Source organism: Centruroides sculpturatus, unplaced genomic scaffold (genome assembly GCF_000671375.1).
Source record: "Centruroides sculpturatus isolate CEXI.00-Female unplaced genomic scaffold, Cexi_2.0 scaffold396, whole genome shotgun sequence".
Taxonomy (NCBI): Eukaryota; Metazoa; Arthropoda; class Arachnida; order Scorpiones; family Buthidae; genus Centruroides; species Centruroides sculpturatus.
Window position 1 is genome coordinate 173,572 of NW_019384590.1, and position 13,242 is coordinate 186,813.

At 28.7% G+C, this 13,242-nt stretch overlaps 1 protein-coding gene across 2 annotated transcripts in view; it reads right to left on the reverse strand.

Annotated features, from left to right (window-relative positions):
* Positions 1 to 509: 509 nt before the first annotated feature.
* The window catches only part of LOC111624730, a 23,540-nt gene continuing 10,807 nt past the window's right edge, over positions 510 to 13,242 (reverse strand). The window contains exon 3 of one of the 2 annotated variants that reach the window (XM_023367655.1): positions 510 to 1,605. In XM_023367655.1, coding sequence (XP_023223423.1) covers positions 607 to 1,599 — 993 coding nt within the window. In that variant the 5' untranslated portion in view covers positions 1,600 to 1,605 and the 3' untranslated portion in view covers positions 510 to 606. The remainder of the gene's footprint in view (positions 1,606 to 13,242) is intronic. The other variant, XM_023367654.1, reaches the window with a different exon arrangement.

The following is a 13,242-nucleotide window of genomic DNA, read 5'->3' on the forward strand; positions in this document are numbered from 1 at the left end:
GGTTGTTTACATGCATGTTATTATTTGTGTGTAGTTAGTGTTTCAATTACTATTATATCTAATCTTTACTGTTTATCAAAGTCAGATTATTGAAGAGTCAATTCAATGATGCATGTTGTAATTATATTATTTATATATTTACCTTAATAGTTTCTCTTACTAATTAATTTTAATATTTGTTCGAATAGTTTCAAATTTTACTCTATATTTTTCAGATAATTCATGACACATACCAATTATTTCATTCTTTGTTGATGCAATGCTTGTGTGTAATATGAAGCATATATATTTTTTTATTTCATTAATTTTTATTAGTGATAGCAAAATTTTATTACCATTGTAAAAAAAAATTAAATTTGCTTAATTTTGTCACAATTTCAAAGCAAAACTGTTTAAATAGATGAATATGGCATAAATGTGCACATAAACAATTGAAATAATTTTTTATGAAAGAAAGTCAATCAATCAATTGAAAATTTTTTTATAAATTATTTCAGAATATTTTAATTTTTCTTTAGTTTAATTTTTTAAAGAATAAAATTAGATCAACTAAAGCAATTAATTGAAAATTGTTATTGCAACTTGACAAAAACCTTAAATTCTATTTTAATACTCTAAATATGATTTTGTATTCATTTGTAGACCTTTGTTTACATACTGTAACAGGTTATTTAATTCACTGATTTGATCAGTGAATGTTCTATTTTTGTTTTGTTTTAAATCCAATTTGGATTGCTTCAAGTTTGATGAACTTTGAATGATCACAGTTAACATTTCATTAAAATTTGTCCAATGGTTTAAAAGTTCATACATAATTGGAAATTTGTTTCCAAACTCGACTAATTCCGGTACAGATTTTTCAAACCATGGTTTTAAACAGTTGTAACAATCCTTAAATTCTGAGATACTTTGATAAAACTGCTGGAGTGACAGCTTTAGCTTTTCTTCTGAATTTTCACAGTTCTTTTCTGTTTTCAAAATGTCTTTCTGCAAGTTTGAAAGATGCTGATTAACTTTGGCTAAATCTTCCTCTAAAATTTGTAAGTCGTCTTTAAAATTTTTCACTTTCTTCTTTGCAGGAGGTTTTTTGATTTCTTTAGTAATATCAGGTGGCAAGAGAGAGATTTCTGTATTAAATAATTTAGAAATTTTAGTCTGTTGTGCAATTTCTTTCAAGAAAGCTTGATTATTCTTGTAATGTTGATCAAAGTGTTTCATCTGATTTGATGCCGTTTTGGTCCGTTGCTCCTGCAATACTATTAGGTCTGTTAACTGTTCCCAAAATAGAATTTGTTGCCGAAAAGTAGGTGGACTACCAAGGAATCCAGACTCATCCCATTTCTGTAATCCAAGAGATGCCAATGCATTATTTATCAATTTTGTCTTCAAACCATCTGAAAAACTATTTTTTATTTCTTCCTTTAATGCTTTCTGTAAATTTTCATCAATTTTAGACAATAAAAATATTAAAAGTTCTTGTTTGTATTGTTCTGATGTAATAAGAATTTCTTTCATCCACCAATCTTCACCATTCCCTAAAAGTGGACATTCCAAGTATTCCAAATTTTTTCTTAACTTTACAAACTTCCCTTCATTCATTGTTACCTAATTAAAATAAGGTATCAATTTTAAAAATTAACCAATTATATTAACTAACTTAAACTTTAAGTATTAAAATAAAAAACATATATTTATGTGTTAAATTAGAATTACTTTTAATTTTATTTTTCCATTCTAACAGATTTGATATTATATCAAACAAAATCTTGTAACACATATTACCAAAAATGAAATATAAATTTACAATATTAAAAAATAAATTAGATTATCTAATACAAAGAATTGAAAATTAATAGTTTCATATGTAGTATAGTGAGAAAAGTTACTCTTCAGATAATTATTGTGAAAATAGTAGTACAACCATTGTGAATCTTATGCCAATGTACACTAAATCAGGGACAAATTAAGCCAAACACAAACTGATGTAAAAATCCTGAAAATTTTTTATTATTAAACTTAATAATAAAAAGTGATTGGTGATCACTTTAATAATTCTTAAGTTTAAGTTCTTCATGTCAGCTTCTTCAGTTTTGTATTCAAACATCAGATATTTATAAAGTTCAAAATTATTGTGAAATGGATTGCAGAATATATCTTCAGTAACTGCACTAAACTACAGTGCAACACTAGGTTTTTAGCCTAAATGGATTAAGTTATTTTTAGAATTTCGTACTTTTATTTCTGCCATTATTTGTGTACAATACATATCATGTTTTAAAAATCTGTTTTGGGGCCACATTTAATATTTAGATACAATAAATTTATTTATTTATATACATTTAATTAGAATTTTAGACCATTTTAATTATACATTCTTTACAAGTTTGCAATTAGCACTTTTGCTGTATTTACATTAAGCAGTGATCACACCAGTTGTACAGGCAACTGCAATGAGTGCAAGTTGCATGTCTTGTCAAGGTCAGATTGTTGTTAGCATTGCAACGTGAAAACACGTGACCTTATAATAAACCAACATCCATTTTGCTTGCTATCTTCTCCTTTTTTTTTTTTATGCAAAGGAATGTTGTCCACAAATGATGCTACTTTCTACTTAATTCTTTAGCTATATTTAAAATACAGTAATATTGTTCTTACTAAACAAAAAACAAACACCATTTTATGTCTAGAAACCTAAAAAATACAATCAACACTAAGACTTGCTTATTTCATGCTATGCCTGTACTCTCTTAACTTTTCTTCAATAAAACAAAGAATTAAAATTTCACAGGTATTTGTGAGCCTAAATCAGCTTGATCAATCTCAATTCTAAAGCTACACCAGTCTTCTCACTTTCTATCATAATGATAACTATTTTCAAAGTTTCCACTATATGACATGACACAAAGGCATTGTTCTATTTGCACCTACTGTTGCCACCTTTTCAAAATTGCTGACCCAAATGGCAGGTCTGGTTTGTTCGAACAGAAGTTCCTGACACATGCACAATGTCATTTTACAATGCAAAGAATAATGTGCTAGATAACTTAGCCCGTAGACGTGTACATAGACGTGTACGTGATCATATATGAAAAAAAAAAAAGGTTGACAGGTTGCACACCACACGTAAACAGATGAACATGGCAGAATGGCAGATGAGTTTCAGCGAGTGTGAGTTCATTCACTGTTAAAATAGTGTAAATTTGTAAAAATATTTGCAAGAACTTTGTTTCATCATAATTTCACAATTTCTACGAAATTCCGGACAGTGAGTCAATTCCTGGACTGTTTGGGTGAAAACCAGATAGGTGGTAACACTATTTGCACCAATTGCAAATGCACCATCAAAACTTAAAAAAAAAATTCCTCAGAAGCTGGAAAATAATATAAATACTCAGACACCTTCCATACTGATTCCAGCAGATATGTTTTCAATCACTTTCAGAGATCTTCATTAGTAATGGCGAGCTAAAAAATGGACTAGGGGAACTATACTAGTCCTCCCCTAAATTCCTTGTATTTAATTATAATGTGCAAATAAAATTAATTTTTTCCAAGTGTTTACATAATAATTGTCATAATGTATGAAAAATTGGTTTTCTCACATTGGTCCCTTTTGAAAATTGTCATCAACATACTGCTGTTCATCAGGTTATTATATGTTTCCATAAATCAAATGCTATTATTTGAACAACTTTTTTCATCATAGGATACACTTTGTTCCTTTTGTATTAAATCGGAAAATTCAGTTTCTCTCTGGCTTGAATGTAAAAGGAACAAAATGTATCCTGTGATGAAAGAAGTTGTTTGAATAATAGCATCCAATTTATGGAAATGTATAATAAACTGATGAAGATCTCTGAAAGTGATCAAAAACATTGTTTTTCCAAAAAACATATCTACTGTACAGAAGGTGTCTGTGAACATCTAAACTTTGTTTCTAGTTGCAGTTGTAGTCATGCAGGATTTGAGGGGCTTACTAGTTATTGGGAACAGCCAACATGGTTGCAATTGCCTATATGACTAGAAATTGCAAGGTATAACCACAGTCTAGTACTGTCATATAACTTTTTTCTGTTAATTTCAAATTTTTCATTTTCTGGAGCAATACTAGTGGCTGTTTTATGTGCTGTATTCATGTGGAGGCATGTGCATGTTAATAAAACCTTTACTCTTTCTATGGCAGATTTAGGATGATGATGATCTGTATGCATATTAAGTGTTCTTGTTTTCCTTTGGAGTTGCTCAAGATCCATGTGAGTCCAATGTATAACTCCAAAGAATAAATGAATACTGGAACAATATGTGTGTTTATAATTTTAACTGTGTTCTGAGAATAGTGTTTTACCTATTTAGGTATTTTTTAATTAATCTTTGCTTTATTTGTATATGTACTGTTGTTCTGTTAGTTTGGTCTGTTGGAATCCTAAATAGTTGTAGAAATTGCCCTCTTCTAGGGATTCAATAACAATAAATCATTAAATAGACCCTGGTTAAATCTAGTGTTTCTCAGTATTTTTCACTATAACCACAAATGAAAAACATTTCATACATCAATGTATGGTTGATGATGATGATGATATTGGTGATAATGGAAAACTATAAAGAAAGATAATTACTTTCAGTTTTAACCAGAATGCATGATGATTCATTTTAAAAAAATGTTTAAAAAGTAGCCTGATTATTCACTTGGTAATGACAAAATGTTTTTCTGGAAAAATATAATCAAAGTATATTTTAAATTATTATTATTAGAGGCACGAGTTGAAATCATATCTTAAATTCTGAGTTGGAGTCCAGGACTTGGTCTACCAACTCCACAGCCCTGTATTTTATCACACCAAGCCTCTGTATAATCAGAACTTTCATGAAAATTCCATTAGTGATATCCATTAAACTTCATTTGTACACCATATGGTGGAAAGAATAATAAATCAAAAATGGACAATAATGCACTTATCTTTAGTGACATACCTATTCTTTGTAGCAGAAAGAAAATAAAACATTGATTTAACATTATTTTTATTGCTTTTCATCTTTATAGTTTCCATTTCTTTTTATCAAAAATTTCAGGAAAATTGCAAACTACTTCTATTACTTTCTCAGTTGCATTAATCCAGCAAGCCTTTTGTCGAAAAAGACACTGAACTACCTGATGACACTCATTGCTAATTGGCTGTTTTATTCACATGATAAAAAATACAATCAGCTTAAACATCTAAATCAAAAGGTGAAATTACTCATTTGGATATCTAGCTTTAAAAACTCAAAAAGACTTATTATTCTGACCCTTATCATCAGACAATAAGTCTGATGATAAGGTGGGTGTAAAAAGGTCAATACTAAAAAGGTTCATTCGGATGCTGAAGTTCAAGTTGCTGTATAAGAATGGATTGGGAAAACAAAATTTTTCTATGCACAGAATGCAAAACTGAATTAAACATTTGGAAAAATGAACTTGTGTATGTAAAATAATTTTTATTGCTTTTCAAAATCCACATTATTCTATTCCTTCTCAAATTAATTTTGCAAAAATGGATAACTTATTTTCCAATTAACCCTCATATACATATACAGTCAAGTCCACTTAACAGAACATCAGATAAGTGATCAGTTTGCCTAAAAGAGCACTCTTCTATATTTCCTTCACAATGGAGTAAGTCATTGTAATTAACTTCTTTACAAGTGAAAGTGTAAAGAAAACTCCTGCCACTGGAGGCCCTCAGACCATAGAACACTTCAATACAGAATGCCCCTCTATAAGGTCAATGGCACACTAGATGAAATCTGCAACCTTAAAAGCCTTAAGAGGCAGATCAGAGCCCATAAAATCAAAATTTGATTACCACTCTCCAGTGGTGCACACAGACTAAGGTCTATAAACACAAGGTCAGGATAACAATGTTCCCTATGGAGCTACCATATTGGGTCATTGTATAGACTTCAAGCTATGTACAGTATTGCAGTAAACTGCACATTCCTTTGAGTTTGAGCCACAAAATTCCTTTTATAATTTCAAATATAATAGCTTTTCATTTAGAGGTTACTTTGACAGGCTTTAACTATTGGGTTGTTCGGAAAGTAATTTCATTTTTTTTTTCTGTGGAAAAAAAACAATATTTTTATAATAAATAAATATTTTATTGAATTATATATTGACCATTTTGGTCAAATACCTGTTGCCATCGTTTCTGTTAATAGCATGATTTGACGTTTATAAAAGTTTTGATGTTTGCTTACAAAAAATGGATCCAAGTAATTTTTGACATTTTCATTTTGAGTAAATGCCTTACAGTTTAAAAAATTTTGTAACGACCAGAACAAGTAATAATCTGAGGGTGCCTTATCTGACAAATATGGTTGGTGTGATAGCACATCCCATTTAAGCTGTAACAGCTTCTGACCAGTTACCAAACTTGTGTGAAATTTGGCATTATCATGGTAAAACACTACACCTGTTTTGTTAATTAATCAATTCTGGCCTTTTCTGTTTGATGACATTACTCAATTTGTTTACTTGATGGCAGTACACTTTCGAATTAATTGTTAAATTGTCTGGTAAAAGCTCAAAAAAAATTTTTTCTTAAATCCCACCAGAGAGCATCTCTCTTTAAGAACATGTGGAATCCACATATCGAGCTTTGAAACAAAATCAATTCATTTCAAGTAATCATAAACAATCAATTTGAAAAATTTAATCTCTTAGTGATTTCACATATTGTTATTCAGCAGTTTGCTACAATCAGTACCTTTATTTTGTTTTCATTGGCTTCAACTGGCCATCCAGAACGTGGTGCATCTTCAATATTGAAATTGCCAGAACGAAATTTCGTAAATCAGTTTTGGCACTGTCTTTCTCTCAACACATCTTCTCCATATATGTACCACAATTTTTTTTCTTGCTTGAACTACATTTTGATTTTTTGGTAATAAAAAAGCAAAATATGCCGAAAATGATGCTTTCGATTTTCTGTATTTAATGGGACACCAAAAAAATAAAAAATTGTACAGAATCAAACAAAACTTTTTACAAATAAGCCTTTAAATGTCAGCTGTCAAAATATAAAATGAAAATGTGGTTTAAAATGAAATTGGCTGCTAAAAATACATCTAATTCTTCTAGTAATAAAAAATAAAAAAAATTAAATTACTTTCCGAACAACCCAATAAACAGGTTTTAAAATAAAAAGCTCGTCAACAGTTTGCATAATAAAGTATGAAGATAAATTTATTTAGTTTTGAAATGCAAAATTAAAGAATAAATTTGGAGATATTTGTTAAAATATGAATATATTTAATTTTCTATATTCACATGCATTTTCGCATTACAGAAACTGCAAACGTGAGCTCAGAGCAAACATTTTTATAAATTAAATTAGATCAAAAGAAAAGAAAACTATTCTTGCAAATACCAATAATAAAGTTGCATTTTGGTGATAGAAATGTCATTTTGATGTTACCAATAGCAGTGTGTTAAGTCTCTTTTATCTCTACTGTAGTATTAGATATTAGTTTCAACAATTTTAGAGACAAAAAGCTCTTTTATGATATATACATTCTCACAAACTTTATATATTATGTAAAGTAAATATTCAAAAGTGTTTGGATAAATAATAAGAATGTTCCTAAACGAGGAAAGTTATGCATATAAACTAAATTTAATTATTTTTATACAGAATTAAATAAATATATTTGTAAAAATTCATTAAACAGTAGACAATACCAACAAATAGAAATATCAACTTAAACTTTATTTACTGTTTATTTTATAATAAAATGATTATTAAGCAACAATTATTCATTAGAATATGCAATTTGTACTGTTACGTTACTCTCAATTATTATGAAATTAATTTAAATGACAAACTTTTAATTCCAATTATTAGATTTTATTTTAATTTTAAAGCATGTTTTCAGTCCACCTAAAACATATTATAACATTTAATCTGTTTAATAAGTTACAAAATGTTGTTATACAACCCGTTGCAAAACTAAAACTTTACTACAAACAGTCTATACCAGGCCAACACATATGGCCCGCAGGCTGGATCCAGCCTGTCGAATGAATTTATGTGGCCCATGATCAATCTTTCAATATTAGCTACTCAAGTCTGAATAGCTCAATGAAAAACTCTGACACCTAAAAAAAAATAAAAGGGTCAACAACTCACTGTCCAGTTAGAGTTAACCCTCCATTACAAATCTCTCAAGTACAGCATAGAATGTTGATAAAGCATGATAATGTGAAAAATATATCTGTAATCTCTATCTACAATTTAGTCTCTACGGGGTGATACTACAATGAAATTTTGCACCACCTCAAAATCTTCCTAGGGCAGCCTCTGGTTCGGCCCGTGGAAAAAGTTTTCTTTCCAATTCGGCCTGGGGGCAAATCTGTTGGCCACCCTGGTCTATACACTAGTACTGATCTGAGAACCATGCTTTGATGATGTAATTTAAACAGAGCTAATTAAAACCACTTTAATGATACATACTGCAAACATTTTAGAATAAGTGTTAAATAATAAAGCAGTTTATATACTGGATTTTTGTTTTCATCCAACAACATAAAATATTTAAAAGAGATCTCTATTAGTAACCTGATACTGTATTTTCCAATTTCATTAAAACTGTTACTTCAGAAAATGCAACATGTTAAAATAAAGACAAAATCTTTCAACAGTCCATCAAATCGTTTTAATATCTTAAAAACATTTTCGAATACTTTAAGCGATCATCCTCAGTTATTCTCCTGAATCGAACAAGAAATTTGAAAATTACGCAAAACAAAAATTCAAAAAATGGTTATACAATTTTACATTAACATGTAATATGCCTTTAAAAAATCACGATAAACATAAAATGAACTTAAAGAATATAAACAAAAATAAATAACCAAAGATTATACATCCATTAAAAATACATAAGGGATTATTTTTACATTAAATACATTAAAAATACATAAGGGATTACATAAGACATGTTTTTCAACAGCAATTTCTAGTTTCAGATTATAAAATAGTAAGGTTTTGCAACAGTTTTATTTTGTTTAGATGCTGAAATAAATAAAAATAAAATAACCCCACAGAAAAATGCTAAAACATATTTTTGTGAGATATATGCAAATGTGAGTGATATAATACTGCAAATAAAACAGAAAATTACAAGAATTTTAACAAAAATATTTGAGAAGTTTTATCTAATAAAATTTTTCATCTTCCTAATAAATTTATATCAGATAATGATAAATCAATGAATATTCGTGCTCCAACTGATTCCTTAATACAGTAAAATCTGCCAAAATAAAAAAATTTCTTCAAAATGGAGCAATTTTCTATGTTAAATTTTATTATAAGCCAGGAAACAGATCTAACATGATAACAGATGTTTTTAAATATAACAAACATAACTCAACCTGAAAAAGGCAAATGCTAAGATTCCACTTGTAAACAAAATAAGTAAAATTGCCTCCAGGTATAACATTCACCACAAAGCATGACAAACTGGATTCTAGAAATGATTTAGAACTCTACAGAGAAACAAAGATCACACGACAAGGAGATATGTGAACACAATTGTTAGAATTAATCATAGGCAGAATTGAATATTTTTAACAATTGAGAACTTTCTGCCTTTCTGAGAATCAACTTCTCAAAAATACAAATGAACATAATTGTGAAAACAATCAGCTTAAGGTAACATGTGCTGCCAATTTGCCTTGTACAGAGTAGTTAATAACCAACTAGTACCAAATATTTGAATAAGTTGATTAACATTATTGATAATTAGAGATTGAAGTTAATAATTAATTACAGTATTAAAATTCTGTGAGCAGTCAGATCACAGAATAGCTTAGTCTTTAAGAAGATTAGAATTTCTGCAAACAGAGAAACCCTAGTTCTTGGTACTCAAATTGTCTTGCCCACTGTCATGTGAGCTTGTACAAATCACATATCAGAACTACTCAAATACCTAGTGCTAGAAATAAGGTGTGAGGCCTGCATGACTCATAACATGGTACAATATTGAAAGGTTCACTAAAAAGGCAAAACTGGAGGGAAAGACTATATACCACAACAGGTCATGAGAGGAAGAGACATTTATGCAATTCTTGATTTCTTGAAAGTTTGACAAAAGTCTGAGATTAGGCATCATGCTGAGAGAGCCCATTGGAAAAAGATAGAAAGTTTTGAATCTGCAGAGTAAAGAAGGACATTTATGCAATTCTGCAATTAGAATTAGAATAANATTTACTATTTGCTATATAGGCCTATATTGTCTTGTAGTGTGAACATGTTGCATAAATAAATAAATACTTGTTTACTGGAACTAAATAAAATAAAATAAAGACAAAACCTTTTAACTGTCCAGCAAATCATTTTAATATCTTAAAAACATTTTCGAACACTTTAAGCAATCATCCTCAGTTATTCTCAGTTATGAATCAAACGAGAAATTAAAAAATTACACAAAACAAAAATTCAAAAACAGTTATACAATTTTATATTAACACTTAATATGCTTTTAAAAAAATTGCAATAAATATAAAAAATGAACTAACATGCATAAAGAAAAATAAATAACAAATAACCAAATGTTATACATCCAGTAAAAATCATTGCAGTTAACTGTGCTGCTTATATAGATTAAGTCAATTTATCATAGAAAGACTTCCATGCGGACAATAACCCATCAGCATCTCTATGATTGATGCAGTGTGTGTTCATCTGCGCCTTGTGAATTTCTAATTTTTCTAGATGTTTCACTGCCTGCTTGGATCTTGTAGCTTTGATAATCGACGCCTGATTCCAGAAAACCGTGATATCTTGCTGTTTGGCAAAAGCTGAAGGACCGTACTGTCAATGTTTTTATTCACCAATTGTTTATGTTCATCAATTCTTTTCTTCAAGTTTCTCATAGTTGCTCCTATGTATACCAAATAACAAACAATCGGTGAATAAAAACATTGACAGTACGGTCCTTGCTGCTTTTGCCAAACAGCAAACTATCATGGTTTTCTGGGATCAGGCATTGATTATCAAAGCTACAAGATCCAAGCAGGCAGTGAAACATCTAGAAAAATTAGAAATTCATAAGGCGCAGATGAACACACACTGCATCAATCATAGAGATGCTGATGGGTTATTGTCCGCATGGAAGTCTTTCTATGATAAATTGACTTAATCTATATAAGCAGCACAGTTAACTGCAATGATTTTTACTGGATGTATAACATTTGGTTATTTGTTATTTATTTTTCTTTATGCATGTTAGTTCATTTTTTATATTTATTGCAATTTTTTTAAAAGCATATTAAGTGTTAATATAAAATTGTATAACTGTTTTTGAATTTTTGTTTTGTGTAATTTTTTAATTTCTCGTTTGATTCATAACTGAGAATAACTGAGGATGATTGCTTAAAGTGTTCGAAAATGTTTTTAAGATATTAAAATGATTTGCTGGACAGTTAAAAGGTTTTGTCTTTATTTTATTTTATTTAGTTCCAGTAAACAAGTATTTATTTATTTATGCAACATGTTCACACTACAAGACAATATAGGCCTATATAGCAAATAGTAAATTGCAAATGGCATATAGCATTATTTATATCAGCAAATAGCATTATTTATATCAAAATATGAAATTATAAAAGGAATAATAATTATAAAATATGCACTAAATTTCAGTTGAATGTTTCTTATTGAATATATTCAAGCAATCTTGTATGGCTGTTGTTCCTGATAAAAGGAAAACATCAACTAGAAGAGCAATAATTTTTTGTAGTCTTCTAAACAAGTAATCATTTATTAAAACATTTATTATTATATTATAAATCTCATACAGCAAAAATCTTCACAATAATGATTAAATTATTATTATGAATTAAATATAAATAAAATGTATTTGAATAATAATTAATTAGTGTATATTTTTTATCATAATATCATGTAGTTCCTGTGATAAATATTTTAAATCTGAAAATACAATGTTTAATGTCCTAAAAACATTCTAAAATGTAAGGGGCAAGTTTTTTCTTAATGTAGATTAAGAAAGTTGAGTACATTATCAAACAATAAAATGTCACCTTGGGACAAAAATCTTTAAGGCAGAATTTCTTCAATTATTCACAATGAAAATTTATTATTATTCAATTCTAAAAAATCTGGTTCCTCTGTAATAAACCATTACTTATATTGACTCTTAAATCATCATGCTCCTGGAACTATCGGCAGAAAAACAGAACAATTTCACACCTTTGGCTGTCGAATTTTTACAATTCGGTGCTGAACACCAAATCATTTTTAATATATATAGATATAACAAGAAATCCAACTAATTGAGATTGAAATAAACAAACAACAATATTCACTCTAGAAACACTGTATACACCTCAAAAGACTCAATATGGTGACTGTTGCAATGCATCACGGTATCATGTCCAGACCTTCTGTTTATAGACCTTGACTCAGCTCCCCAAGATTAAATTTTGAGTGCACCACTACCAATATTTACAATATTTATCATCTTTTAACTATATGAATAAATAAAATAATTCACACTGTGTATTCATTTGTTAGGGCCAGTATCATTCATTATAATGTGGTTGTGCAGTTTAGCAAATTTTATCTCTCCATTACAAACTCTTCTATATCTATGACTACAATTTTATGATTACCAATTAAAAAATCATCTTATTCTATTTTACTTGTTTCTGCTTACTTACTGTCTTAATTAACTTTAGTTTCTTATTATTAAATAAAAATGTCTGATAACTTAAGCCAGTGTTTTTCAACCTTTTTCATCGAGTGGCATACCTAATTGAAAAATAACAAATCGTGGCACCCTCGACCAGCGGCGGATCTAGAATCCGAATAAGGGGGGGACTAATGGGCCAGATGAATGTTTTGCGAAAACGAATATTACGCGCAACGCAAAAGTGTTTCTACGTGTTCAAAATCAAAATTTAAGTCCATTGAATTTTGTCTAAATACCTACATGTAAAACAATAGTCTCGCTATTGTTTTTTAAATATAGTTTTATTATCAAATATATCATCATTTTATATTATCATTTTATTGATAAACAATTTTTGTCACGTTTTTTATACTATTTTGATGCATATAAAAATAAATATTTCATTATTTTTTCTTATCTTTTTCATATCAATTTAAAAAATTTAAATTAAAAAAATGATAAAAAAAATTGTTTAATTGTCATCATTGCTTTTGAATACTATGAAAATAC